This window comes from Lampris incognitus, chromosome 18, assembly GCF_029633865.1.
Source record: "Lampris incognitus isolate fLamInc1 chromosome 18, fLamInc1.hap2, whole genome shotgun sequence".
In the NCBI taxonomy this organism is placed as follows: domain Eukaryota; kingdom Metazoa; phylum Chordata; class Actinopteri; order Lampriformes; family Lampridae; genus Lampris; species Lampris incognitus.
The window spans coordinates 40,827,952-40,853,515 of record NC_079228.1 but is presented as its reverse complement, the minus strand read 5'-3'; the positions used below and the strand labels follow the sequence as shown (position 1 = coordinate 40,853,515).

Here is a 25,564-nt window from a genome sequence, read left to right as displayed (position 1 = left end):
GGTGATGATGGAGAGATGTGTGGGGGGCACGTGGGGGCAGGAGGAAGAGAGGCAGCCATAGCAGGGTGAGGCAGGAGCAAGAGGGCAGGGATGGATGTTTAGCTGGAGGGTTTTACAGAGTTGACAGAGGAGGACTCGGTGCCGGCGGGACACAGATTCTGTAGGTGGGCAGAAGAAAAGGAGCGGGTGGCAGCAGGTAGCATGTCAACAGGGTTGGTCAGCATCGCTTACGAGAAAGGGGGCAGCAGAGACTAGAAGACTACAGGCCGCTTAGCCTGCTAGACGGTGGCTATAAAGAGTTAGCGAGGGCGTTAGCCGCCAGGGTAAAGAGTGAGAGGAGGTGGTGGGAAGCACACAGGCCTACAGCACCGCAGGTGGGGTCACGGCAGACACAACGAGGAGCAGCATCACAGACACTACTGACCTTATGGAGGCACACAAAGGAGGGCTGGCCAGGAGTTAGAAGTGAACAAGGCATCTGGTAGGGTAGGTCATGGTAGTTACACAGGGTGGAGAGGGCTGGTTCGGGGCATCGGCTGGTAGGGTGGAGCAGAAGGATGCACGACGGCATTAAAAGAGAAGAAGGAGGATTTCAGGGTGTGAGTTTAGGGGCTGAGGACGAGGAAGGGAGAGATGTACAGTATGAAGAGATAATGAATAAGACGAGGAAGACGTCGGGGTTTGGGGAACGTGGAGGGGTGAAGCTGAAAGGGAAGGTGGTGGTTGTGAATGGATGAGTTGTGAGTCCGCTTGTGTGTGTGATGAATGTGTTGGATGTGGCTGAGAGAGCGTCGAAGGAGGTGGAAAGAATGGTGAGGGAGTTTCTGTGGGAGGGGAAGGGAGTCAGGACAGCAAGGGGGGTGATGGAAAACCAGTATGAAGGTGGTGGGTTGAAGCTGATCAGTTTCGGGGTGAAACAGAAAGACCTGGGCTGAAAACGATGGTTAGATATCTAAGAAACAAGAGGCCTCACATATGGAGGGTGTTTGGAAGGGAGGCCATTTATAAAGGTGGAGGTGTGGGGAGGGTGGAGTGTGTATGCAGCTGAAGAAAGGCATGTTGAGTGGAGGGTCTGAGTGGTACAAGGAGGTGCTGGGAGCGTGGGGGGGAGTGTGAGGGATGTGTGCAGCATGGATGTGAGGAGGTGAAGCAGGCGTGGCAACAACCAGTGTTTTAAATCCACACATCACGTGTGGGGGGAGACGGGCTACAACAGGGGGACGCGGGGAGCGGGTGGAGGAAGATAAGGGGTGTGGTGTGTGAGTGTGTACCAGGGTTTATGAGGGCACAGGTGGTGGTAGAAGAAGTGAGGGGAAGGGGTGAGGAAATGAGGCTGGGAACAGCAGAGAGGATGATGGGAAAGATCAAGGGGGGGGTGCTGAGAGAATGGGTCAGTGTGATGGAGAGAGAGGCTGTGCTGGGTGAGGAAGGGGAGATAGAAATGTATGTGGGAGAGGAGGGAGGAGGGTGGGTGTGGAGAACGTGTGGGAGGGGGTGATGGATGAGGTGGGTGTAGGAGGATGTGGAGGAGCCTGACAGTGAAGGGGAACAGTGTTGAATGTGAGAGTTTAGACTTTTTATTAAGACACAACAGCTGTTCAGCAATGTAATAATTAGTCATTAATAATGGAGTGTGAGAATAATGAGTGTGATGATGATGATGATGATGTTAATGTGTTGTGTACTTGTGTCAGGGAGGAAGAGTTTACTGGGCGGTGTGGAGGGGAGCACTGTTGTTGTGATGGGGCAGAAGGGAGGGTGGTGCTGGAGTGTGGTTAGATGGAGCAGTGTGTGGGGTGAGAGGTACTAGGGATGGGATGTGTGTGTTTTTGATATGTGGTGTCTGTGGTATGGAGGAGGAGGGGGAGGAGGTGCAGGCTGGAAGCCATGCCAGAGCCTACAGGTTCCCTCACCATGTTCTGTCTTGTGTGTCTGTGTTCTACTCTTTAGCTGAGTGTCTCGTGTCCTTTCTTCTTCTTCTACTGATTTATCTGCTGGTGTGAGGTGAACTAATGAGAGTAGCCACCAGAGGGCGTTCTCAGATTGTTTCGCTGTTTTTGCTGTCTGTGAATGTTCTCCTTCATCCATGGTTCTCCAGCCTGCTGGAGTAACCAAACAGCCATGCACTTCATGTGTACACAACCTCCTTCTGGACTCACAACACCGCCGTGACGTCATTATGAAGGTTGTTTAACCTTTTCAGTAAAGACATGACTAAGCCCCTGGAGTTTAACGGATTAAGGCAGAACAACCACTTCTAACAGACAAGTTGCCTTTTAAATTTAATTTGTCCTGTCAGATTCATTTCAGTATGTCGTCCCGTTGCTCTGGAAGCTCATCTGGACAGCAGTCTCAAAGCTGTGTCACGGGGGGGGGGGGGGTGCCATTATTCTCCCCAATTGTACTTGGTAATTGGCTGGAAACAACTGAGGGGGAAAAGGGGGGAAATTCCTGATGTGTGCAGGTGTTTGTCAGCTCAAAGGGGGGTGTAAGTAAAGCGTCATCATTAAACTTGCCCACATTGAATATGAATTCTGGTTCACGGGCCTTACAGTCCAGGTCCAGAGACCGGTTCTGTGTGTCAGCAGTTGGAAGTCAGGCGGTGTTCCTTTAAACTGTGAGCTCAGACACGCTGATGAACACGTGTGTGGACTTGCTGAACAGAAAGACACTCTGACATGTTGAGGACTTTATTTAACAGAAACCAGCAGTTTAAGGCAGTTTACCCCCCATTAAAAGCATTTCTCAGCAAAGCAAACAGCAAACATTTCTGTAGCATATATTCTGTAAATATGGTCACACATAGCAACAAAGAACCAAACCCCTTCAACCAAGTTATGATAAATCAAGATAACATCTTACAGGACATGAAAAATATCCAGCAAATCAAACCTAATTCTCTACCAGCTCAGCTACAGCCCAGAAACACACATCCTGCACACTACCCGTCACTTAGCAGAAGCAGTATGAGGGTAACAACAACCTACAACTTTTAACCACACAATCTGCTGCAGAGAGAAAACACAACACGCGGACAACAGGTCAACCTGCTGATGCTCCAAAGACGGATGCTGCATCAGGAGGACGTGTCCATTCTGCAAGCAGAGCTTTGAGAAGAACATGTGGAGGAAAAGACGGGACGTCATGATGCTGCACAACAACCCATCACAGAGGTGGTGCCCTGAAGGGTGGAGTGAAGGGGGAGGATGTCACGGGGGAGGCTAAAGGTGTGTGTGTGTGTGTGCTAGTTGTGTTTTGGGGGGGGTTTCATTGTGTTGACAAACGGGGAAGCTTTTATGAATTCATCTGGAGACAAATAGTGCGCCCCTCCTCCTCTAAGTAGAGAGTATTGATATTCCATCACTTCTTTCTTCATGCTGCTGTTCTAACCTGTCGTCTGCAGGGGAGTCATGTGATGTGTGGGAGGGGGATTAGGAAAAGGATCTGTACACACAATTTACTGCAGCTCACTGGTTTCAACTACCACTGGAGTTTCACTCCAACACCATGTTAATGAGTCCACATTCATATAAATGCTTTATGAGGGATTTTCTCTTCATACCAGAGAAGGTCTGATCCAACGGGTCACCACTGTTCTTCATGTGTGTGTGAGCTTATTAGTTTGTTCTACAGCTGTGATGGATTGTTGACTTTTGTCCTTTAGCATGTCGTGTGTAACTGCCCACACCGGTTACCTTCATTATGACTCACGACTGATTTTTAACTGACACATTCCCAAATTATAAACTAAAAGCTGATTTTGAGAGGGCTCCTTCCTGCTTGATTCCCCAACATGTCCTCAGACCTACAAAGAGACACAACCACAGTTAAGACAGGAAATATGTGCACGTGTCAGTCTGCGTTACGGTCCTGATGCTGGTCTTCTCTAAGTGAGGAAGAGGCGTGGTGGTGGTGAGTGACCACACCAAATGTCAGAGCTCCATTCACACTGAAGGAGAGTCAGCAGAACCAAAGCAGACCAGCTGCTGAGCCTGAGTTCTCCTCATCCATGTTGTTCTGTCTGCTGGTAAAGCTCCTCTACCAGCTTGTCCTGTCACAGCTGCTGGTGACACACAACCACTTCCCCTCCTCCTCACACCAACACCAGCTGCCCTCTTCTTCCTCACTTGGCTGCTGTGATGAAGATGGAAACCCCCATGCACCCTAAGACATTCCTACGTGAAGGGCAGCATTAAAGTGAGCGACCACAAACAGGTTCATGGTCTGGATGTTTGTGAACTAGCTGTTGTCTTCAATACACCACCACAGCACATGTCAAAAAAGAGCTTTTGCATTTAAAGCTTCAGGACTGAAACGTTAAGAGGCTCCGTCCCAACACACTACATGTTCATTCTTTGAAGACCAGCAAACAAAATGTATAAATCATTATTATAAATTCATCATTTAAACATTCAAACATATCGACGACCTTTCCAGTAAACACGGGACAATTCTGTCAACCAAGGACATAATTATTCATAAAATACCATCACCTGTTTTAATTGTCTCATCATTCATTTGATGAGGGCAGATGTTAGTTTATAATACACATGTTCATATTTCCTGGGTAGCGACACTTTAACCTTCCATGTTGTGGGAAAACCAGCTCGGGTCAAAGGTCGGCTCTGCAGCTCCAAAGAGAGTCAGGACATTCAAAGTGCCTTGAGGACGTGGTGGTCAAACACCTGTTAACTTTGAGGACCACCCTTACCAACCAACCATTTCACACACCGCCATGTGGTGGCGCTATAACACAACACAGCACAGCAGGTAACATGTGGTAGATCCATGGACACCAGACTTACTTAGTTCAGTGTGAAGCACCGGGGTTCAGTTTCTGAGAGAGCTCAGAGCCGCTGTCAGGAGCTGTGGGGTCAGAAACAGTCCGTTAACAACCTTCTCCTGAAGCAAGCTGCTGGACTACAACATGTGAAGCAAAGCCACGGCTGGACCACAAGGCCAGAACTGGCCCTAGTTTTTGGAGTGCCTATTTTCTCCTCAGCTGTAAAATGGTGGAACAGTAATAATGGCACTTCTGCATCAGTAAGGTGGTGTGAAAGTTTCACCACCTGATCATGAAGTAAAAAACCTCTACTTACAAGGTGGAGGGCGCTTGGCTGAAATAAAGACATAAAACAAATGATTAAGGGTGTCACAGAGGAAAACACCATATATGATATATGATCCCTGTTCACCCTCCCGCCACTGAACCACATCTCCACATGACCCTTGACCCAAGTGTCGGGTTGGTCAGGATGTTGGTGATGTATTTTCAGTTACTCTGACGCTGATTGGAGTAGATCAGACAATACCTTCAGAACAATCTCTCTCTCTCTCTCTCTCTCTCTCTAGCTCTCTCTCTCTCTCTCTCTCTCTAGCTCTCTCTCTCTCTCTCTCTCTCTCTCTCTCTCTCGCTCTCTCTCTCTCTCTCTAGCTCTCTCTCTCTCTCCTCTCTCTCTCTCTCCTCTCTAGCTCTCTCTCTCTCTCTCTCTAGCTCTCTCTCTCTCTCTCTCTAGCTCTCTCTCTCTAGCTCTCTCTCTCTAGCTCTCTCCCTCTAGCTCTCTCTCTCTCTCTAGCTCTCTCTCTCTAGCTCTCTCTCTCTAGCTCTCTCTCTCTAGCTCTCTCTCTCTAGCTCTCTCTCTAGCTCTCTCTCTAGCTCTCTCTCTCTAGCGCTCTCTCTCTCTCTCTCTCTCTCTAGCTCTCTCTCTCTCTCTCTCTCTCTAGCTCTCTCTCTCTCTAGCTCTCTCTCTAGCTCTCTCTCTCTCTAGCTCTCTCTCTCTCTCTCTCTCTCTCTCTCTCTCTCTCTCTCTCTCTCTCTCTCTCTCTCTCTCTCTCCAGCTGTCTCAGTATTACTGTACATCTAAGACTCAGTGAGAGGCTAGATAAGACAGCCATCTAAACTTCTAGAATATCAACTTGATGAACAACAAATCAAACATTTGAACCATTTCATGTGATTCCCTCACCTTTCTTCTTCTGGTACAGTATGGCACCAATGACTGCGATGATGATGAAGATGACAGCAGCAAGTACTCCAATGATGATGGGGATGGTATTGACTGTTGATTAAAAAACACATATGTGTGTATGTATACACAAACACATAAATATATATCCTTGTGAGCCTTCGGCTGCGGTCACACCAGCACTGCTGAATGTGAAATTTCGTGGTGAATTTGATTCATATCAATGAATTCGTCACAATAAGTGAACTTGGATCTGGGTGCAAGGTGAGTCGGCCTCGATCACTTCACGTCGAGTTCAAACTTGGTGAACGGTGACACCTGAATTTGCTCCGTCGACAATAACAGAGCTGCTCTGACTGTTGTGACGTCTGACGGAGCAGCCACTAGAGCCAGTAAATACAGGAAGCTGTCGTTTCGTTAACCATCTAATTTTATACTACCGTGCTCTGCCAAAAAGTAAACTGCTCCAGGAGAAAATAGGCCTCATGGCTTCCAGTCAGGCATGGAGCAGGAGTAGACAGTATACTAGCTTTCATTCATTTATTTGAGTTGAGAGTTTTCTGTAACTATTCCACAAGGGACATGGAGGAATTTCACTGTGCCAGTTTCTGGTGTGACCGCAGACCAAGGCTCAAATGGATGAAGTGGCTCTAAGTTGTTAGTCATGCTCCATTTGTCTTTACCATTTTGTTAATGGAGGTTTTGAATCACTTAAAGCAATAAAAATCTTCCAGCTTTTTCCCCCTATGAGCAATGCATCAATTCATCATTTCCTTCATTAAGACAAAGGTGAATTTGCTCTTACACCAGAAATAGTCCACACCACAGTTTGATTGTACCTTAACAAGAACATCAAGAAGTCCAGACTGACTGATGACTGACAGGCACAGAAGTCAGTCTTTGACTAGTACCTACTTAGGCCATTGTGTCTCTGTTCAAGGCTTCAACAGAAACAACAGAACTAACCAGGATCTTTCCAGTTGGTCTTGATCTGTGATGGGTCCAGTTTGGTGATGATGTCATCCGTCATCCCAGAAAGCTGAACCACACAGTGGTACTTCTGCCAGTCCTCAGCCTTCATTGATGAAAGGTCAACGAGGAGGTGAACGCTCCTCTGGAAGGTTCCATCATGGTTGGGGAGGAGCTCACCATGATCCACCTCCTCCTCCTGGAGCTCCTCTTCCCCTCTCTTCCAGAACATCACGATTCTGTCAGGGTAGAAACCTGTAGCATGGCAGGTGACTGGAGAGGAGGGAGACCTCTGGAGCAGAGACACTGAGGGAGGGACTGGGGGGGGGAGGGAGAGAGAGAGAGGTTGACAAAGCCCTTTATTAAGCACTACAATAGGTATACAGACAAAAGGACAGCAGCTACGTAAGTGAAAGCGAAAACACAAGTCAACAACACAGCCATGACTTCCCCATTTTACACCGATTAGAAAGAGAAGACCAGGTCTTCCTCATCTCCCACTGAGCACAATACTCCCTGGCTGCCAGTTTGAAGCTGAAAGCCACCAGATTGTCTACCATTTTGTAGTAGGCATGTTGCACCGAGCCTTCAGCAGTCCTGTAAGAACCTGCACGGGGTCCACACAGTCCACCACCCAGGCCCGGTTCTTATGGCTCAGCCAGATGGCTAAACTGGCAGTAGCGAATAAGAAGTTTATAAGAATCAGAAGAACTTTATTGTCATTGTGCCAAGCAGAAATTGCAGGTGTGTCAACCCCAAAATAGTGCATACACAAAAGAGATAAATATAAAATATCAGCAATAAAAAGTACAGCGTCTAAACAGTAGAAGTACAAAACATGAGCAGTATTAGGCATCAAATATAATACAGTTAAGGATAAAATAAAGTTACGAGTTACAAAACATCACCAGCAAAAATGCAGTAAAGGTGCGGTAGACAGATATGAAGTGGCTTAACATGACACATGAGTAGATATATGCAAATATGGCACGTGCCCAATGGTGGCAGCATATCTGATGGGCGGAGCTGAAACAGATGGTGTGCAGGGTGTGTAATATCTTTCATGATGTTCTCAGTGCTCCTCACACAGTGAGTGCTGTGAAGATGTTCTAGTGAAGGCAGCTCAACGCCAACAATGTCCTGTGCTGTTTCCACCACACGCTGGAGGGCTTTTCTCTCAGCTTTGATGCGGCTGCTGTACCAGGCTGTCATGCAGCTTGCTAGCATGCTCTCCATTGAACATCTATAAAAGTTGACAAGCAGTTTTTGGGGGAGGTTGGAGCTCCTTAGCCTCCTGGGAAAATAAAGGCGTTGTGTCTACTTGTGACTGCTGAGGACTCTTCAGTCCAGGAGAGGTCCTCTGTGATGGTGACTCCCAGGAACCTGGAGCTGGGGACTCTCTCCACAGCCTCCGTGTTGATGTGGACAGCACTGTGCGTGATCTTGATGGAGGTCCTAAAGTCCACGATAATCTCCTTGGTCTTTTTGGTGTTTAAGACCAGGGTGTTGTTAGCACACCACATTATCAGGTTCTGAACCTCCTCCCTGTACGCCGCTTCATCGTTGAATGAGCCCGATGACTGTGGTATCATCTGCAAACTTCACAATAGTGTTTGAGTGGTGGATGGATTGGCCGTGATGTGTGAACAGTGCATAAAGGAGGATGCTCAGCACACAACCCTGGGGTACACCGGTGCTCAGGATGAGGGTGGAGGATGTGTGTTGGCCCAGTGTTACAGTCTGGGGGCGGTTGATGAGGAAGTCCAGTATCCAACTGCAACTTGGCATCCACCCCTGTATGTCTGTGTTATGTTCATCTGTCGTCTTGTTTCACTCCATTTATGGTAAAGCGACTTTGAGTAGTAGAAAAGCTCTATATAAGATTGATTTATTATTATTATTATTATTATTATTATTAGTTCTGCCTCTGAAAGTCCTCACTTCCTAAATATACTCCTAAGATCTGAATACCTTTCTCTCCCACCTAAGGCCCCCAGGAAGACAGGAGTGCTCCCCAAGCTCCACTGGCCCACCAAACAAGCCTCACTTTCCCCCAGTTAACTCTGGCTGAAGAGCCTTTTTATATAAGACCAACCTGCACCAACCAACAGTTGAATAAATATTTTCAGTGTGTTTGATAAAACCTTGGAGAGAATTTTATAGTGTGTGCATAAAAGTTGACTGGTTGACAAAAAACTGGTTTGCGGTTTGTTAAAAGGGCTAAATCTCCCTTCTTAGGCAGCAGAGAGAGAACAGCACACCTACAGGAAGCTGGAAGTGTCCCCTTTTTAAAACACTCTTTACAAATGTCCAGAACTTCCTGTCCCAAAACACTCCAGAAGTGTTTCAAAAAGTCTGACGGGGCGCCCCGGTGGCTCACCTGGTGGAGCACGTGCCACATGGGGCTGAGTCCTTACCACAGTGGCCTGGGTTCAAATCCGGCCCGGGCCGTTTGCTGCGTGTCATCCTCCCTCTCCCTTTCCTGTCTCTGTTAAAGTAAAGCAGAAAATGCCGGAACAGAAAAAAAGGTCTGATGGTAATCCATCTATTCCTAGAGCCTTTCCTGGTGCCACCTGAGACACAGCAGCAGTCAGTTCATCCAGAGTTATGTCCAAGCTTCATGTCCCTGTTCCTCTGGACTCAGTTGAGGGAGGCCCTGCAGAAGCTCTGCAGCAGAGTCCAGGTCACAGCTGTCTGCCCTGAACAAGTCTGTGTAGAAGTCCACTGCATGTCTCCTCATCTCAGCTGAACCTGTGGTCACCTTCCCATCAGGGAGATGAAGTCTCACCATTTGTTTTTTCTGAACCACTGACTTCTCTGAACCCAAGAAGAAAGTGGTTGATGCCTCCATGTCCTGGAGTCTGGTGAAGTGTGCTCCGACTAAAGTTCCTTCAGCTCTCTCTCGCAGGAGGCAGTTCAGCTGCGGTCTTTTACCGTATAAGAGATCATTATTCTGCTGATCATCTTGTGATCATCCAGCAGAAACCCTACATGCTGAATTCTGTAGAATGATTCTGAAAATACAAAGGAAAACACCAAACAACGCATGTAGGGCAGAATTAGGCCGGTTTCCATTATTAATAAATGTACAAAAAAGATCTCTAAATTTCTGGATGCACTTAAATACAAGCCCAACAAATACATTGCACTTTAAAGCTCTAAAAACCCAAGAACTGAACCCCGAAAAGAGTCCCCTGAAGCAGCTGGCTCTGAGACTCATTAACCCTGTAACAAATACTAAGACCAACCAACCTCAGGCCAGCACTGCATCCCAAACAAAGTTTACGATAAATCAGGCTATAAAACAAAGCAAGAACAATTATCTGAAACATTGGAACGCTGAAATCAAAACTCAAAACAAACTAGAAGTCTATCGGGCCCTAAAAACAAACTATGATTTGGAAGAATACCTCTTAACTGTCAGAGACAGGAAGCAGCGACAGATCCTCACCAAATACAGGCTCAGTGACCACAGTCTCGCCATTGAAAAGGGGAGACACAAAAAGACGTGGTTGCCAAAAGAGCAACGATCATGTGGTCAGTGCATGACAGATGAGGTGGAGACAGAGGTGCACTTCCTCCTTAAATGTGACAGATTTGAAAAACAGCGCTGGGCTTTTGTCAAGGAACTGGAACACGTGATTCCAGAGTACCAGGAAATGGACGACGCAGGTAAGCTGCGGGGGGTCCTGGGAGGGGGGCCAGCGGCGAGCATTGCAGCAAGATTTATATTATCTTGCCACAACCTGAGAGACAGTGGATGACGGCACCTATTGCTACTGTTGTTATTTAATATCATAATCATTGTTGTTGTTCCTGTTATTATTATAATCACTGTTGTTGTTATTATTATTATAATCATTGTTGTTATTATTATGATCATTGTTGTATTGTGTTGTTGTTTTACATGCTTTGGCAATATGTACACAAATGTACGTATGTCATGCCAATAAAGCACATATTGAGAGAGAGAGACAGAGAGACAGAGAGACACAGAGAGAGAGAGATCCACGAATAGGGGGAGAAAAAGAAAGGGGGTAGGGAGGTGCAGAGAGTCAGAGAGAGGTAAAGAATAAAAAACAGAGGCAGGTAAAAAGAAAGATGGAATGAAGTAAAAATAAAGCCTGGTCAGTGTAAACAAAGCCAAACCACGATGCTGTTGTGTGTACCGTGTGTGTGTACACACGAGTCCAAGACCCCTGTAATGTTACTGTACATTAGAAACAGTAGAGACATGTGAACACTGCTGTGTCCATGACAACACATCAGGTCATGTGACTCTACCTGTCCTCTGTAGACGGTTGCTCCCATACTGCAGATACTTCTTCAGCCAGTCAACACACTCATGGGTGAGGTAGTTCTCCCAGACAGCTATCAGAGCTCCGTCTCGATCCCATCTCAGCTTGGTGATGAGAGCCTGTGGTACCGGAGCGACCCATGAGTTTGTCTTCAGGTCCATAGCGATGAAGTCTTCTCCATCATAACCAACCTGTTCATATCCATTAACTTCTCCAGTCTTATCGTCCCACTCACAGCCACGCATGACCTGAAAAATGTGGACGCCTGAGAGACAGAGAGACAGAGAGAAGAGAGACAGAGAGACAGAGACAGAGAGACAGAGACAGAGAGACAGAGAGAAGACAGAGAGACAGAGACAGAGAGACAGAGAGAAGAGAGACAGAGACAGAGAGACAGAGAGAAGAGAGACAGAGAGACAGAGACAGAGAGAAGAGAGACAGAGACAGAGAGACAGAGAGAAGACAGACAGAGACAGAGAGACAGAGAGAAGAGAGACAGAGAGAAGAGAGACAGAGAGAAGAGAGACAGAGAGAGTGTTAAAGCAGAGACACGTCCTGACACAGTCAACCTTCAAGAGTCCAGACCCTGTTCACTACAGAGACCCAGAGGGACCACAACACAGTCTCTACACCTGTCCTCCCTACACCACCTGATACACTCTCATCTCAGGAAAGAGGAAGGAAAGGTTTTCACACACACACTCACACACACACGCACACTCACTCACACCTCTCACACACACACACACACATACTAACACTCTCACACACACGGTCACACACTCACACACACACACACACACACTCACAAATACACACACACACACACTCACACACACCCACACACACTCATACACACACACACAAACACACATATATGTAAACACAGACACACACACACACACACACACACACACACACACACACACACACACACACACACACACACACACACACACACACACACACACACACTCAAACACACCCAACTACGTCTCGAGGCTGTGGCTTGTCAGTATTGGTGAGTGAACTAAGTCTTGAGGCTGTGGGTTGCCAGTATTGGTGAGCGAACTAAGTCTCGAGGCTGTGGGTTGCCAGTATTGGTGAGTGAACTAAGTCTTGAAGCTGTGGCTTGTCAGTATTGTTGAGTGAACTAGGTCTTGAGGCTGTGGGTTGTCATTATTGTTGAGTGAACTAAGTCTCGATGCTGTGGGTTGTCAGCACTGTTCAGTGAAATAAGTCTTGAAGCTGTGGCTTGTCAGCATTGTTGAGTGAACTAAGTCTCGAGGCTGTGGGTTGTCAGCACTGTTCAGTGAAATAAGTCTTGAAGCTGTGGCTTGTCAGCATTGTTGAGTGAACTAAGTCTCGAGGCTGTGGGTTGTCAGCATTGTTGAGTGAACTACGTCTCGAGGCTGTGGGTTGTCAGTATTGTGGAGTGAACTAAGTCTTGAGGCTGTGGCTTGTCAGCATTGTGGAGTGAACTACGTCTCGAGGCTGTGGGTTGTCAGTATTGTTGAGTGAACTACATCTCGAGGCTGTGGGTTGTCAGCATTGTGGAGTGAACTACATCTCGAGGCTGTGGGTTGTCAGTATTGTTGAGTGAACTACATCTCGAGGCTGTGGGTTGTCAGTATTGTTGAGTGAACTAAGTCTTGAGGCTGTGGGTTGTCAGTATTGTTGAGTGAACTAAGTCCTGAGGTTGTGTGTTGTCAGTAATGTTGAGTGAACTAAGTCTCGAGGCTGTGGGTTGTCAGTATTTTTGAGTGAACTAAATCTTGAGGCTGTGGATTGTCAGTATTGTTGAGTGAACTAAGTCTTCAGACTGTGGGTTTACAGTATTGTTGAGTGAACTAAGTCTCGAGGCTGTGGGTTGTCAGTATTGTTGAGTGAACTAAGCATCAGGACCAGCTGGCAGAGGGGACTCTTTTCTTTGCTTAGGTCTTGGCATGTCAGGGCTTTGTGATGGTATGAGTGGGGGTCACTGTTTTTTATTATGATACACTCTTTTGAGCTGTGATTAATAATCGATATTGACGGGTCTGCGGTGGTGTAGCGGTCTAAGCATCGGCTTTGTGTCGATTTGTCCACTGGGGACCGGGGTTCGTGACTCGGCCTCGTCAGATCCAAACATGGCCAGACTCGATGAAGCAGCAATAATTGGCAACGCTGTCTTCGGGAGGGGGGCGGAGTCGGCTTGTGTTCATCCCATGAATGCGTCTCTGTGTGTGTCGGAAAAAGCAGTGGTTCTGCCTGGATTCGCCTTGTCACGAGAGTGGCGAGGCGTCTCTTTCCAGACTGCCGGCCGGAGAGATGTAGTTGGCGAACACATGCAGTAAGAGGGTGGGTGTTTGAACTAAAATAGGGATCGATTGGCCACTAAATTGGGAGAAAATCAAGAAATAAAATAATGGATATTGACCTCATTCTGCCCTGCATGCATTGTTTGTTGTTTTTCTTTGTACATGCAAGATGTTCTTGGAAAACTCTGCTTGCAGGGTTTCAACTGGGCATTTGTCCCATTTTGCAAAGTTTCCCTCTCTCTCTCACTCTCCTATCTCTCTCACACACTCCTCTCTCTCTCTCCCCCCTCTCCTCTCTCTCTCCTCCTCACTCTCACTCTCCCACTCTCCTCTCTCTCTCTCTCTCTCTGCACTGCATGCTAAGACTTTGGTGGTGGAGAGCGTGGTGAGTTTGGGCGGAGAATCTGTGACTTTTTCCTCTATTTTTTCCCTACTGTGTTTATTGTGTGGTTGTTTTGTAGTTGTGGTTGTTCTTAGAGTAGTTTGGTGTGTTTGGTGGACAGTGAGCCATGCTTCGTGCCGGGCAGGGCGTCCCCTGAGATGCCGTCCCTGTCTTTCAAGCACAGAGTGAGGATAGCACTGCAGCCCAGTACCACAGTGCAGCAGGTGCTGGTGGCGGTAGGAGAACAGGTGGGGCATGGAAACATCTCATTTGCTTCACGAATGAATAAAGCGGTGGTTGTATTTTTGAAGGAACAGGGTTTGGTCTACCAGCTGATCGAAAATGGCTTACTGGTAAACGATGAGTTTACACTCATTTCCCCACTGGCGGTGCCTTCCACCTGGCTCACCATGTCTGGAATCCCTTCCTTTATTTCCAACGAGGCGCTGGCGCAAGAACTGAGGCGCTTCGGGAAGCCTGCGAGTGGGTTCCGGACGGTGAATCTGGGTTGTGATGATGCCAGACTGACGCATGTTCAGTCTCTGCGGAGACATGTTTTTATGTATTTGGACTCTCCGACCCAAACATTGAACGTCTCTTTCCATGTTAAGTATGAGGAGGGTTTCTACATGGTGTATGCTAGCTCCAGGACGAAGTGTTTTGAGTGTAGAGATGTGGGTCACAAGCAGATTGCTTATCCACAGACAGCACGCAGCGGGCAGTGGGCCGAGGTGGCCGACGGCGGTGAGCAGCGGGCCGCTGCAGCTGGTGTGGCTAATGGTGGCGGGCAACAGGCCGTTGCAGCCAAGGTGGCTGACGGTGGTGAGCCGTGGGCCGATGTGGCTGATGGTGGCAGGCAACAGGCCGATGCGGCCAAGGTGGCTGACGCTGGTGAGCCATGGGCTGATGTGGCTGATGGTGGTGAGCAGCAGGCCGAAGTGGCTGAGAGTGGTGAGCAACGGTCTGCTGCAGCTGACAATGGGGACTGCATCCCCTGTGCATAGTGAGGCTGGTGGCTCCGTGGTCGGGGCCACTGGTGCGTGCGGCACTGTGTCTACAGATAATTTAGCGGGGGGGGGGGGGGGGAGCTGACCCTGTGGTCAGGACAGTGCAGAGGTAAGACAACATGGGGAGGTTGGAGCAGGTTTCAGTACAGGCGGCAGAGAAGCTGCAGGTTGAGATGGACAGCAGGGCAGAGGAGCAGGTGATGAAGCCTGCTGGTTGGCGTGACAATGTGACTGCTATGAAGCGTGAAGCTGGATGTGATAGTGTGTCTGTAGCGGACAGTAATTCTCAGTCTGTAAACTTAAATTCATTGGAGGAGATTAACAGTTTTCTAGATGAGCTATATGGTAAATCGGTTAATGTCAAGGATTATTTTCCTGACGCTGACAAATTCATTCGGTCAGTTACTACACTGCGGCAGAATGTTGGGTTGGTCAGTTACTACACTGCGGCAGTATGTTGGGTTTGTCAGTTACTACACTGCGGCAGGATGTTGGGTTGGATGTACTGGATAGCAAGAAACGTTACCGCCTCAAGAAGCATGTCACTGGTCTAAGGAGAGGTTTAAAAGTGCCTATGGCAGACATGGTGAAGAAAATTAAACTCTCAGTTCAGATGTACCATGACCATACAACACTTGTTTCTTCTCAGCTGTCCTCTTCTGTCTGGTTTCTTACTGGTCTGTCTTTCTTTCCCTCTCAAGCAGAAAAGACTGGATGTGGTTTTTCTACAAGGAACACACAGTGACGACACAAATGCAATAGACTGGGGCTTATGGTGGGCAGGACAGCATATCCTTAGCCACGGGACGCATTTTAGTGCAGGAGTTGCCATTTTATTTTCTTCTTACATGCAACCATGTTGTCCAGCACAGAGGTTGTGAAGGGCAGGGTCCTTATGGTGACAGCTGAAGTTGAGGAGTTTATGATTAGTTTTATTAATGTTTATGCACCAAACAATGTCTCTGAGTGTGGAGGGCTTTTTGACATGGTGCAAGACGAATTGAGTAGCATTAATCCTGGAGCATGTGTTGTGTTGGATGGTGACCTGGAAGATGTTTCTGGCTCACGCCTTGATCGCCAGAATGACACTCTCCTACACTGTAAAAACCAGCAACTGGACCCCTTCAGCGAGAGCTGAAGGAGCTTTAGTCCGAGTACGCTTCACTGGACTCCAAGACATGGATGCACCAACCGCTTTCTTCTTTGATTAAGAGAAGACAGTGGTTAGAACAAAACAGATGGTGTGTCTTCATCTCCCTGATGGACAGGTGACCAAAGATTCCACTGAGATGAGGAAATGTGCAGTGGACTTCTACATGGACTTGTTCAGGGCAGAGGGCTGTGATGTGGGCTCTGCTGCGGAGCTTCTACAGGGCCTTCCTCAGCTGGGTCCAGCAGAACAGGATACACGGTGCTTGGACATGACTCTGGATGAACTGCCTGCTGCTGTGGCTCAGATGGCGTTGGGCAAGGCTCCAGGAATGGAAGACCGGCCAGCCGACTTTTTTAAAAACACTTCTGGAGTGTTGAGGGACAGGATCTTCTGGACTTTTTTACAGCGTGCTTTGAAAAAAGGACACTTCCGGTTTCCTGTAGGCGTGCAGTTCTCTCTCTGCTGCCTAAGAAGGGAGATTTAGCCCTTTTAAAAAACTGGACACCAGTAGCTGTTTTGTGTACACCTTATGACATCCTTGTTGTAGGGTAATGTTATGCAGCCAACAGCTCCCCCTGGGGGCACTGATTGATGTATACTTGCCCTGTGTAACATGCCTCATTTGCGTTATGGGCACAGCCGGTGAATACATGTTACTAAGCGACACAGCCCGACTCTGTCTGTTATTTATATGCACCTACACTTGCAACATGGTGTCAGAAGCTGTATTGGAACCCAACGTGAGTCTTACGTTGCCTGTTTCTTGAACAGTGTGCGTTTATTTTTTTACTAAGCGTAGCTAGAAGTTTCAGTTAGCCTGCTAGCATTAGCATCGAGCCAAGACGATGGCTTCCAATATTCCGCCACCGGAGCCCATGAAAATGACTGGGGATCTTCACAGCAACTGGGCTAGCTTTCGATCAGAGTTTGAGGATTATTTGCTTGCGACTGGGATCGACAAGGCAGAGAAGCCGGTGCAGGCAGCGACGCTCCGGAGGCTAATGGGGAAGGAATGCCTCCATGTTTACGTGCACAACCTGGGACTCACAGCGGAAGAGCAGAAAGACGCCGGAGCGATACTCGACAAACTGGGGGAATACTTTACACCTACCAAAAACCTCATCTTTGAGAGGTATGTTTTTGGCAACCTTAAACAAGAGGAAGGAGAACCTGTGGATGCTTTTGTCACGAGACTGAGAGAAAAGGCTGCCACATGTGAATATGGAGCTATAAGAGACGAGCTTATAAGGGACAGGCTTGTTCTTGGTACAACTGATGAGGGCGCCAGACGATGCATGCTAAGAGAAAAGGAGCTTAAGTTGGAGGGAGCTATTGACATTTGCCGTGCAGCGGAGGTGTTGGACAATAAGTTAAAATCAATGTCACTTAGCAGCTTTGTGACTGCGGAGAGCATCAATGTAGCACATGGACAGCGACCAGGACGGAGACCTACCAGCAGGCCATCCGAGCCCACCAACACATCTGCACAGCCACAGAGAGGCACAGGTGAATGCAAGTACTGTGGCACACCGCACAGACGGGGGCGAGACCTGTGCCCCGCATTTGGAAATCAATGTCGCTTGTGTGGCACTGCTAATCACTTTGCCAAAGTATGCATGAAAAGAGGCCAGCAAGCACGTCAGTTGAATGCTGTGGATGACCCGCCGCTAGGGGACCCGGAGGACAACGACCGCGATGAGAGGGATGTGTACACGGCTGAGAGCGTGGGGGCTGTGAACACTCAAAGGAAAAAGTGGTTTGTAAACCTGCCACTGCACAGAGGGGTCCAGAGGTGCCAGCTTGACTCTGGAGCCACCTGCAACGTGATGAGCTTGAAAGACAAGATGAGACTGGCGCCTAGAGCGCCTCTTCAGAAAAGTCTCACCAGGCTGAGAATCTACAACAGTGAGTGGATGAGCTCAATGGGCGTGTACAGCACACAGTGTGTCATCAGGGGCAAGACGCACAGACTGGACTTTGAGGTCGTGCGCACCAGCCAGAAGCCCTTGCTTTCAGGGGAGACATGCGAGAGACTTGGCTTGATACGCTTCACCATTCCCGAAGAGCTGAATAAAGTGGAGCACTGCAAGACAGGTGAGCTAACCAAAGGCTGTCTCATTAACACTTACAATGACGTGTTCACCAGCCCAGTCGAGTCACTGCCGGGTGATGTTCACTTCGAGTTGGATAGCACTGTGGCCCCTGTCCAGTGCGCACCAAGAAATGCCCCGGTGGCCCTCAAGGCAGCTGTTAAGGCGCAGCTGGACCAATATGAAAAGGATGGACACTTAACCACAGTCACTCAGCCCACAGACTGGATTAGCAATCTGGTCATAGTGAAGAAGCCAGACAAATTGAGGCTTTGCATCGACCCCAAGCCACTTAACCGAGCCCTGAAAAGGTCCCATTACCTCATGCCCACTTTAGATGACGTGCTGTACAAGCTGCCTAAGGCACGTGTCTTCACCTTGGTGGATGCGCGCGACGCATTCTTGCAGTGTCGCCTTGATGAGGAGAGCAGCCTGATGACAACGTTCTGGACGCCGTGGGGTAGAAAGCATGGCTGAAGCTCCCTTTTGGCGTGTCAGTCGCACCAGAGCTGTACCAGAGGAAACAACATGAGCTGCTGGCCGGTTTGAAAGGAATCGAGCCCATAACCGATGACATCCTCATAGTCGGCTGTGGGGACACGGAGGAGGAGGCCGTTCGCAACCACGACGCAAACCTCATTGCTCTGATGGACAGATGCAGGGAAGTGAAGCTGAGGCTGAGCATAAAAAAGCCACAGTTTCGTGTGAGGGAGGTCCGCTTCCACGGCCACATACTGTCGGTGGAGGGCCTCAAAGCTGATCCTGAGAAGGTCAGGGCAGTCCTGGACATGCCAAACCCCACGGATGCAAAAGGCGTTCAGCGGTGTGTCGGCTTCGTTAACTATTTATCGAGGTTCATGCCCCGCTTGTCAGAGGTGTGTGAACCGCTGAGAAGGTTGCTGGACAAAGGTGTGCTGTGGCACTGGTTGCCCAAACATGATGCTGCTATGAAAGAAATCAAAAAGCGTTCAGTGGTGCCAGTACTACGTTACTATGATGTCAGCAAGCCAGTCACCATACAGAGCGACTCCAGTCAGACCGGTTTGGGCTGCTGCCTGCTTCAGGGGGGACAGCCGGTCGCGTTCGCCTCCCGCGCGCTGAACCAGACGGAGCAAAACTATGCACAGATTGAGAAGGAGTGCCTGAGCATCATATTCGCTTGTCAACGCTTCCACTACTACCTATATGGGAGGGGTGATGTGACTGCAGAGACCGACCACCGCCCGCTGGTGTCAATCTTCACTAAGCCCCTTCTCAGTGCACCAAAGCGCCTTCAAAGCATGCTCCTCACACTTCAGAACTACTGCCTCACGGTGACGTACAAGCCAGGCCCAGAAATGTACATCAGTGACACGCTCAGCAGAGCCACCACCCCGCCACAGAGAACGGACAATCAGTACTGACGTGAAATGGTCTGCAGCATGCAACAGGTGCAGTACGACACGGCAGCCATTCAGCAGGCAGACTATCTAAACGTCACCAGCCAACGCCTCGCACAGATTCGAAAACACACAGAGGAGGATGTGTGTCTTCAAACACTCAAGTCGGTCGTGCTGGAGGGATGGCCAGAACACAAAGAGGAGAGCCCCATAGCCATCAGAGAATACTGGGCCATCAGAGATGAAATAAGCGCACAGGACGATGTGCTTTTTAGGAGCCAGCGTGTCATCATTCCGAAAGCTATGCGTCCTGAGATGCTGAAACGGATTCACTACAACCACGTGGGGGGTGAGGCTTGTTATAGACAGGCCCAGGATACTCTCTACTGGCCAAATATGCAGGGGGAAATCAAAGACTATGTGCAGCAGTGCTCAGTGTGTAACGAGTATGCACACGAGCAACAGAAAGAGACTATGATGTCACACCCGCTCCCCACACGTCCCTGGCAGCTGGTGAGCATGGACTTGTTCAGCTACGCAAGGCAGGACTTCCTGCTCATGGTGGATCACTATTCAGACTTCTGGGAGATTGATCTACTCCCAGACCTGTAGGCAGAAACGACCATCCGAAGGTGAAAGGCGCAGTTTGCACGGTACGGTATCCCTGACCGGGTCATTTCCGACTGCGGAGGTCAGTTTGATTGTGGAGAGTTTCGGGCGTTTGCGAGGGAGTGGGGCTTCGAACGTGTCATGTCCTCCCCGAGACACCCAAAAGCTAACGGCAAAGCAGAGTCTGCAGTGAAGATTGTGAAAGGCCTATGCAGAAAAGCAGACCGGGCCGACGAAGACCCCTGGAAGGCTTTTCTACACTGGAGAAGCACGCCCACTGAGGACATGCGCTGCAGCCCAGCACAACGGCTGATGTCACGGAGGCTGAGAACTCTTCTCCCTGTGGCCGACCAGCTACTAGCACCTCAGGTCATCACTGGGGTCACAGACAAGCTGAGGGTGAAGCATCAGGCAGCGAAGTTGACATATGACAGAACTGCGAGGGATCTGCCAGAGCTAAACGTCGGCCAGCCTGTCAGGATGAAACCAATCCCGGGTGACAGGACGGGCCGATGGAGGAGAAGAGTATGCCTGCAGCAGGTGGGACCGCGGTCCTATCTCGTCAACGTGGAGGGAACCACGTACCGTCGCAACAGGGTTGATCTCCGACCAGCAGAGGGCGCCCCTCCACAGCTGTCAGCCCACACAGAACGGCCACCGGAGCAGCCTGTGGGCGCGTGTGCAGCTGAAGGGGGCTATGTGAGCGGGGGCAGCATGGAGGAAGTCGTCAGCAGCCCTGTAATGTCTCAAAGGTCGTCAGCCCCGAGGTCGCCGCCATCTCCCCCACAGGCTGTGACCACACCATGCCGTGAGTTACAGGGCCGGGCCTTCTCCCAGAGCGGGAGGCAGATTAAGCCTCCAGAAAGACTTGACCTCTAGGTCATACACTGTACTGAGATTGACACACACACGCTCACACGCACACGCACACGCACACACACACACACACTGGACTGTGGACATTAAAAAAAAAAAAAAACTAAACAAAAACTGTGATGTTCACTTCTAATGTTCGTATTCAGTGGTCTTGTGGATGTTCTGATGCTACCATTTTGTCGTTATTGTTCTGCAGAGGTTTTGGTTGACATTGACTTGCTGTTCCTTCTTGATGCACTATTTCCATTGCACTATTTAATATTGGGATATGAGCACCAATGTTCTAATGGCTAATACTATCCATTATATTATTTGGTATTGTATTCTACGAAAGGAAGGGAGATGTTGTGGGGTAATGTTAGGCAGCCAACAGCTCCCCCTGGGGGCACTGATTGATGTATACTTGCCCTGTGTAACATGCCTCAGTTGCGTTATGGGCACAGCCGGTGAATACACGTTACTAAGAGACACAGCCCGACTCTGCCTGTTATTTATATGCACCTACACTTGCAACAATCCTCTCCGCAGTTTTTGTTGAACAGACTGACGATGTTTATTGAACTGTTGATTGGTGCAGGTCACTCTTGTTGTGTTGCACACAGGTCTATGATGGAACATTTTTTTGTTGTGAGATGTGTTTGGTATATGTCGATTGTATAGTATAAATGTGTGTGTGTGTGTGTGTCTGTGTAATTTAATTGAGCCACAGTAATGACGCCTGGTTTTTTTTTTTTAGCTTAACGATTTAATGTTGACACGGTGGGAATGAAGGACATCTATCCTGTGATGTAAATAAAGGTTATTTTAAAAGTCAAGTGTCTCACACTCTCCCCTACCCCAAGCTCCTCTCCCCCACCCCTCCTATCCTGAGGCTGCTCTATATAAACAAGTGCAGTTCGTCTTTAAGGGAGCCCGGAGTCACAGAAGAAGTGTCCTTGTGAATAACTTAAGGTCTTCGTAGGCAGTCTGGACCAGTTTGGACTCCAGACTGTGTGTGAGAAACAGGAAAACCTCTGAAACTGTGAGGACACAGTCTGTATCCTCACACCGCCGTCCACAAAAACTATGTGATCCGGTTTTACCACCGCTCTGTGTGACACGCAGTGGATTCACAAAATGTCAAATAAAACCTGTTGGGTCCTGATGTTGAAGAGGACATGGCAACAAAGAGCTACTAGTGCAGCATTGCTGTGATGACATATGTTAAACACATCTAAATGGAAGGGTTCAGAGGGCGCCTGACGGTGAAACGTCATCCAACACATCTCCACACCACTTCCTGTCATGACACCACCCATCCTCAAACAAGCCCCCCCCCCCCCACACGTCTGATCATTTTTAAGCCTGTTTGGTTTTCCTTTGTCTTTTTTACAGACTCTTGCTGGATACGTCCACTTGCCAGCTCATGTAAACTAAGAGTCAGTGTCGTCCATCACCTCCGCTGTAGGCAGTAATACCACGTCACCACCCACAGTTTAAACCTCCACCAGGTGAACGACTTCATCAACTTTCCATGAGGAAGAACCTGCAGCACCGCCACCTCTCCTCTCTCTTTTCTTTCTTTTGCTGTGTGAGGGACGTCTGCAGGTGCTGGAAGCTGCTGTGTACCAGGGTCGAACTCCTCCTGTGCAGAGGCTCACTGGGCCGATAAAGGTGATTCTGGTTCTGATCAGTTGAAATAGGATTCATCTGGTTTCTAGGCCAGCTTCACAAAGCAGTGGTTAACAACTATGAAGTGTAATCCTATAATATGCTTCCCTCCTGTATGTGCACAGCCCTGTATGTGTGTTCATGTGGTCCTGTCGTCCTTTGTTCGTGTTTCTGAGTGATTGGCTCAGCTGTACGTCACAACTGACGCACGAGCTTTTGATAAAAACACGGAAGTGTCGGGGAGGAGACACGTGGAAAAGTCAGGGAGTCTGCAGCAGACCTGGACTACTTCTTATGTGTCCTCCCTTGCAATAATGTCCTATGTCACACCTTTTTTAACAATACTGTGTGTGTTGTGGAAATTGCAGGATAGAAGAGACGGCAATGTCTCTAATTGACTACACGAACGCGGGTATCATTCATTATTCTGTACAAAATCAACAACATCGCACTGCTCCAACCCACCTAGTCCTCGCTCCGCCCTCTCAGCCCAGAAACCCTTTCTTAAAGGGCCTGTGTCTACCAATTATGGTGAATTGTGCCCATATAGTCAGCTACATACGTCCCCCCAGAATTCACCATGATAACAAAAAAAGTCAACGTGGAGGGAGGCGGATGGCCCGGCCACAACGGTTTTGCCGAACAGTTACGGAGGCCGGGGTGCCTACAGGAGGGGCCTTAAGGACTCTGTGGCGGCATGGGAGTAGGGCGGGTGGTGGAGGAACCTTAGGGGCCTTGTTGGGAGGTGGGGGCAGGGTAGGAGGGCGTCCCTGCTGTGGGGGCTGGGCAAGTGCAACAGGTCGGTCCAAGTTCAGCATTGTCGAAAGCCACGTCTTCTAACTGCAGCCCTGTGACAGCCGTCCTGAAAGCCTGCACGTCCAGGTAGGCGCCCTGGTCAGTTAGCGACGAGGTTGGTTTTGCAAGCAACATGCTGTACGTCCGTGGTGAACTCTGGAATGCTGTCATTGCTGGCGGGCGGACCATGGCTCAGCCACCTTGACCATGGTGAACGTCAGCGGTTTGTGGTCCACAAACGCCGTGAACTGGTGGGTCTCCAGCAGGGAACGGAAGTGTCGAATGGCGAGGTAGAGAGCGAAGAGCTCCCGATCGAAGGTGCTATACTTCCATTCGCTGAGGCATAACTGTCGGCTGAAGAAAGCAAGCAGCTGCCAAGCGCAGTTCACCCACTGCTCGCGCACTGCCCCGACTGCGTAGTCAGAAGTGTCTGTAGTAATGGTGATCAGAGCCTTGGGTGATGGGTGCGCCAGCATTGTTGCATGAGCCAGAGCAGCCTTAGTGTCCACAAGCGCCTTGTCCCGCGCCGCAGACCAGTCCACAGTGTGTTTGGTGGCATTACCTTTCAGGCCCTCATACAGGGGTCGCATGAGTTGAGCAGCTCGGGGAATAAAGCGGTGGTAAAAGTTCCCCATGCCGAGAAACTCCTGTAGGGTCATGGTAACTTCATGATGGCGTCCACCTTTGACGTTTTCGGTGACTCGGTGTCCGAAGAAGTTGATGGTTGTCAGCCCAAACTGGCACTTGGCTGGATTGACGATCAGCCCCTGCTGCCTGAGCCGCTTGAAAAGAGTCTGAAGGTGGGACAGGTGTTCCGCTTTGGAGATGCTGGAGACGAGGTTGTCATCTAAATAGATGAAAACAAAAGGCAGGTCATCCCTGCCTTGTGTGTGTGTGTCTTGTGTGTCTGTGTTCTACTCTTTAGCTGAATGTCTCGTGTCTTTTCTTCTTCTTCTACTGATTTATCTGCTGGTGTGAGGTGAACTAATGAGCGTAGCCACCAGAGGGTGTTTTCACATTGTTTCGCTGTTTTTGCTGTCTGTGAATGTTCTCATTCATCCAGGTCATGGTTCTCCAAAGGAGTTGCATCAAGTGCAACTGGACTTGGTATATATCCGTGAAGACTTTTCGCCTCTCATCCAAGAGGCTTCCTCAGTTCGTCCTTTCTGACTAGACCAAGCTAGTCTGACTGGCTGGTGATGAGACTCTGAATGTATCCTCTTGGAGTCATTGTCAGAGCTATAGATGTCCATGGCTCTTTGTGTCCTGATGTTTACCTGATTCAACTCCTTTTGATAACCATGACCTGGATGAATGAGAACACTCACAGACAAAAGGCAGGTCCCGTAGCACCGAATCCATGAGACACTGGAATGTCTGCGCGGCGTTCTTGAGGCCTAACAGCATGCGCAGGAACTCGAACAGTCCAAATGGGGTGATCACCGCCATTTTGGAGACATCCAGTGGGTGGACGGGCACCTGATGGTATCCACGGATGAGGTCCACTTTGGAAAAGATGACTTTTCCAGCCAGGTGGGCGGAAAAATCCTGGATGTGTGGGATTCGGTAGGTCCGGTGTCATTGTATTGTTGAGTTGGCGGTAATCACCGCACGGGCGCCACCCGCCGCCAGTCTTTGGGACGATGTGGAGGGGTGAAGCCCACGGGCTGTTGGAGCGGCGAATGATGCTGAGATGCTCCATATTCTTGAACTCCTCCCTGGTGGCGATGAGCTTGGCCAGGTCAAGGCGCCGAGCCTGAGCATAGACGGTGGGCCAGTGGAGGCGATGTGGTGCTGCACTCCATGCTTGGAGTTGGAAGACGAGAAGGTGGGCTGCATGAGGACCGGAAACTCAGAAAGAAGCCGGAGAAAATGGTCTGCGGCGGAGAGCATGCTAGACAGTCTGATGGAGTCCGCTTCGCTGAGAGTACACGCATACAAGCAGAAAGTGACAGCGTCAATCAAGCGGAGGTTTTTGACATCCACCAGCAGCCCATAGGCGCATAGGGAATCCGTGCCGAGGACGCTCCTCTGCGCGCCCATGTCGCACAGGAACTGCCGTTCAGAAATTGAGTCTTTGATGAAAAGCA

The 25,564-nt window shown here is 49.2% G+C and overlaps 1 protein-coding gene across 1 annotated transcript in view; it reads right to left on the bottom strand.

Annotated features, from left to right (window-relative positions):
* Window positions 1-2,703: 2,703 nt before the first annotated feature.
* The window catches only part of LOC130128538 (class I histocompatibility antigen, F10 alpha chain-like), a 32,410-nt gene continuing 9,549 nt past the window's right edge, over window positions 2,704-25,564 (bottom strand). The window contains exons 3-8 of the mRNA XM_056298163.1: window positions 11,220-11,498; window positions 6,933-7,253; window positions 5,967-6,059; window positions 5,100-5,117; window positions 4,806-4,866; window positions 2,704-3,805 (exon numbers count right to left, since the gene is read on the bottom strand). Coding sequence (XP_056154138.1) covers window positions 4,811-4,866; window positions 5,100-5,117; window positions 5,967-6,059; window positions 6,933-7,253; window positions 11,220-11,498 — 767 coding nt within the window. The 3' untranslated portion in view covers window positions 2,704-3,805; window positions 4,806-4,810. The remainder of the gene's footprint in view (window positions 3,806-4,805; window positions 4,867-5,099; window positions 5,118-5,966; window positions 6,060-6,932; window positions 7,254-11,219; window positions 11,499-25,564) is intronic.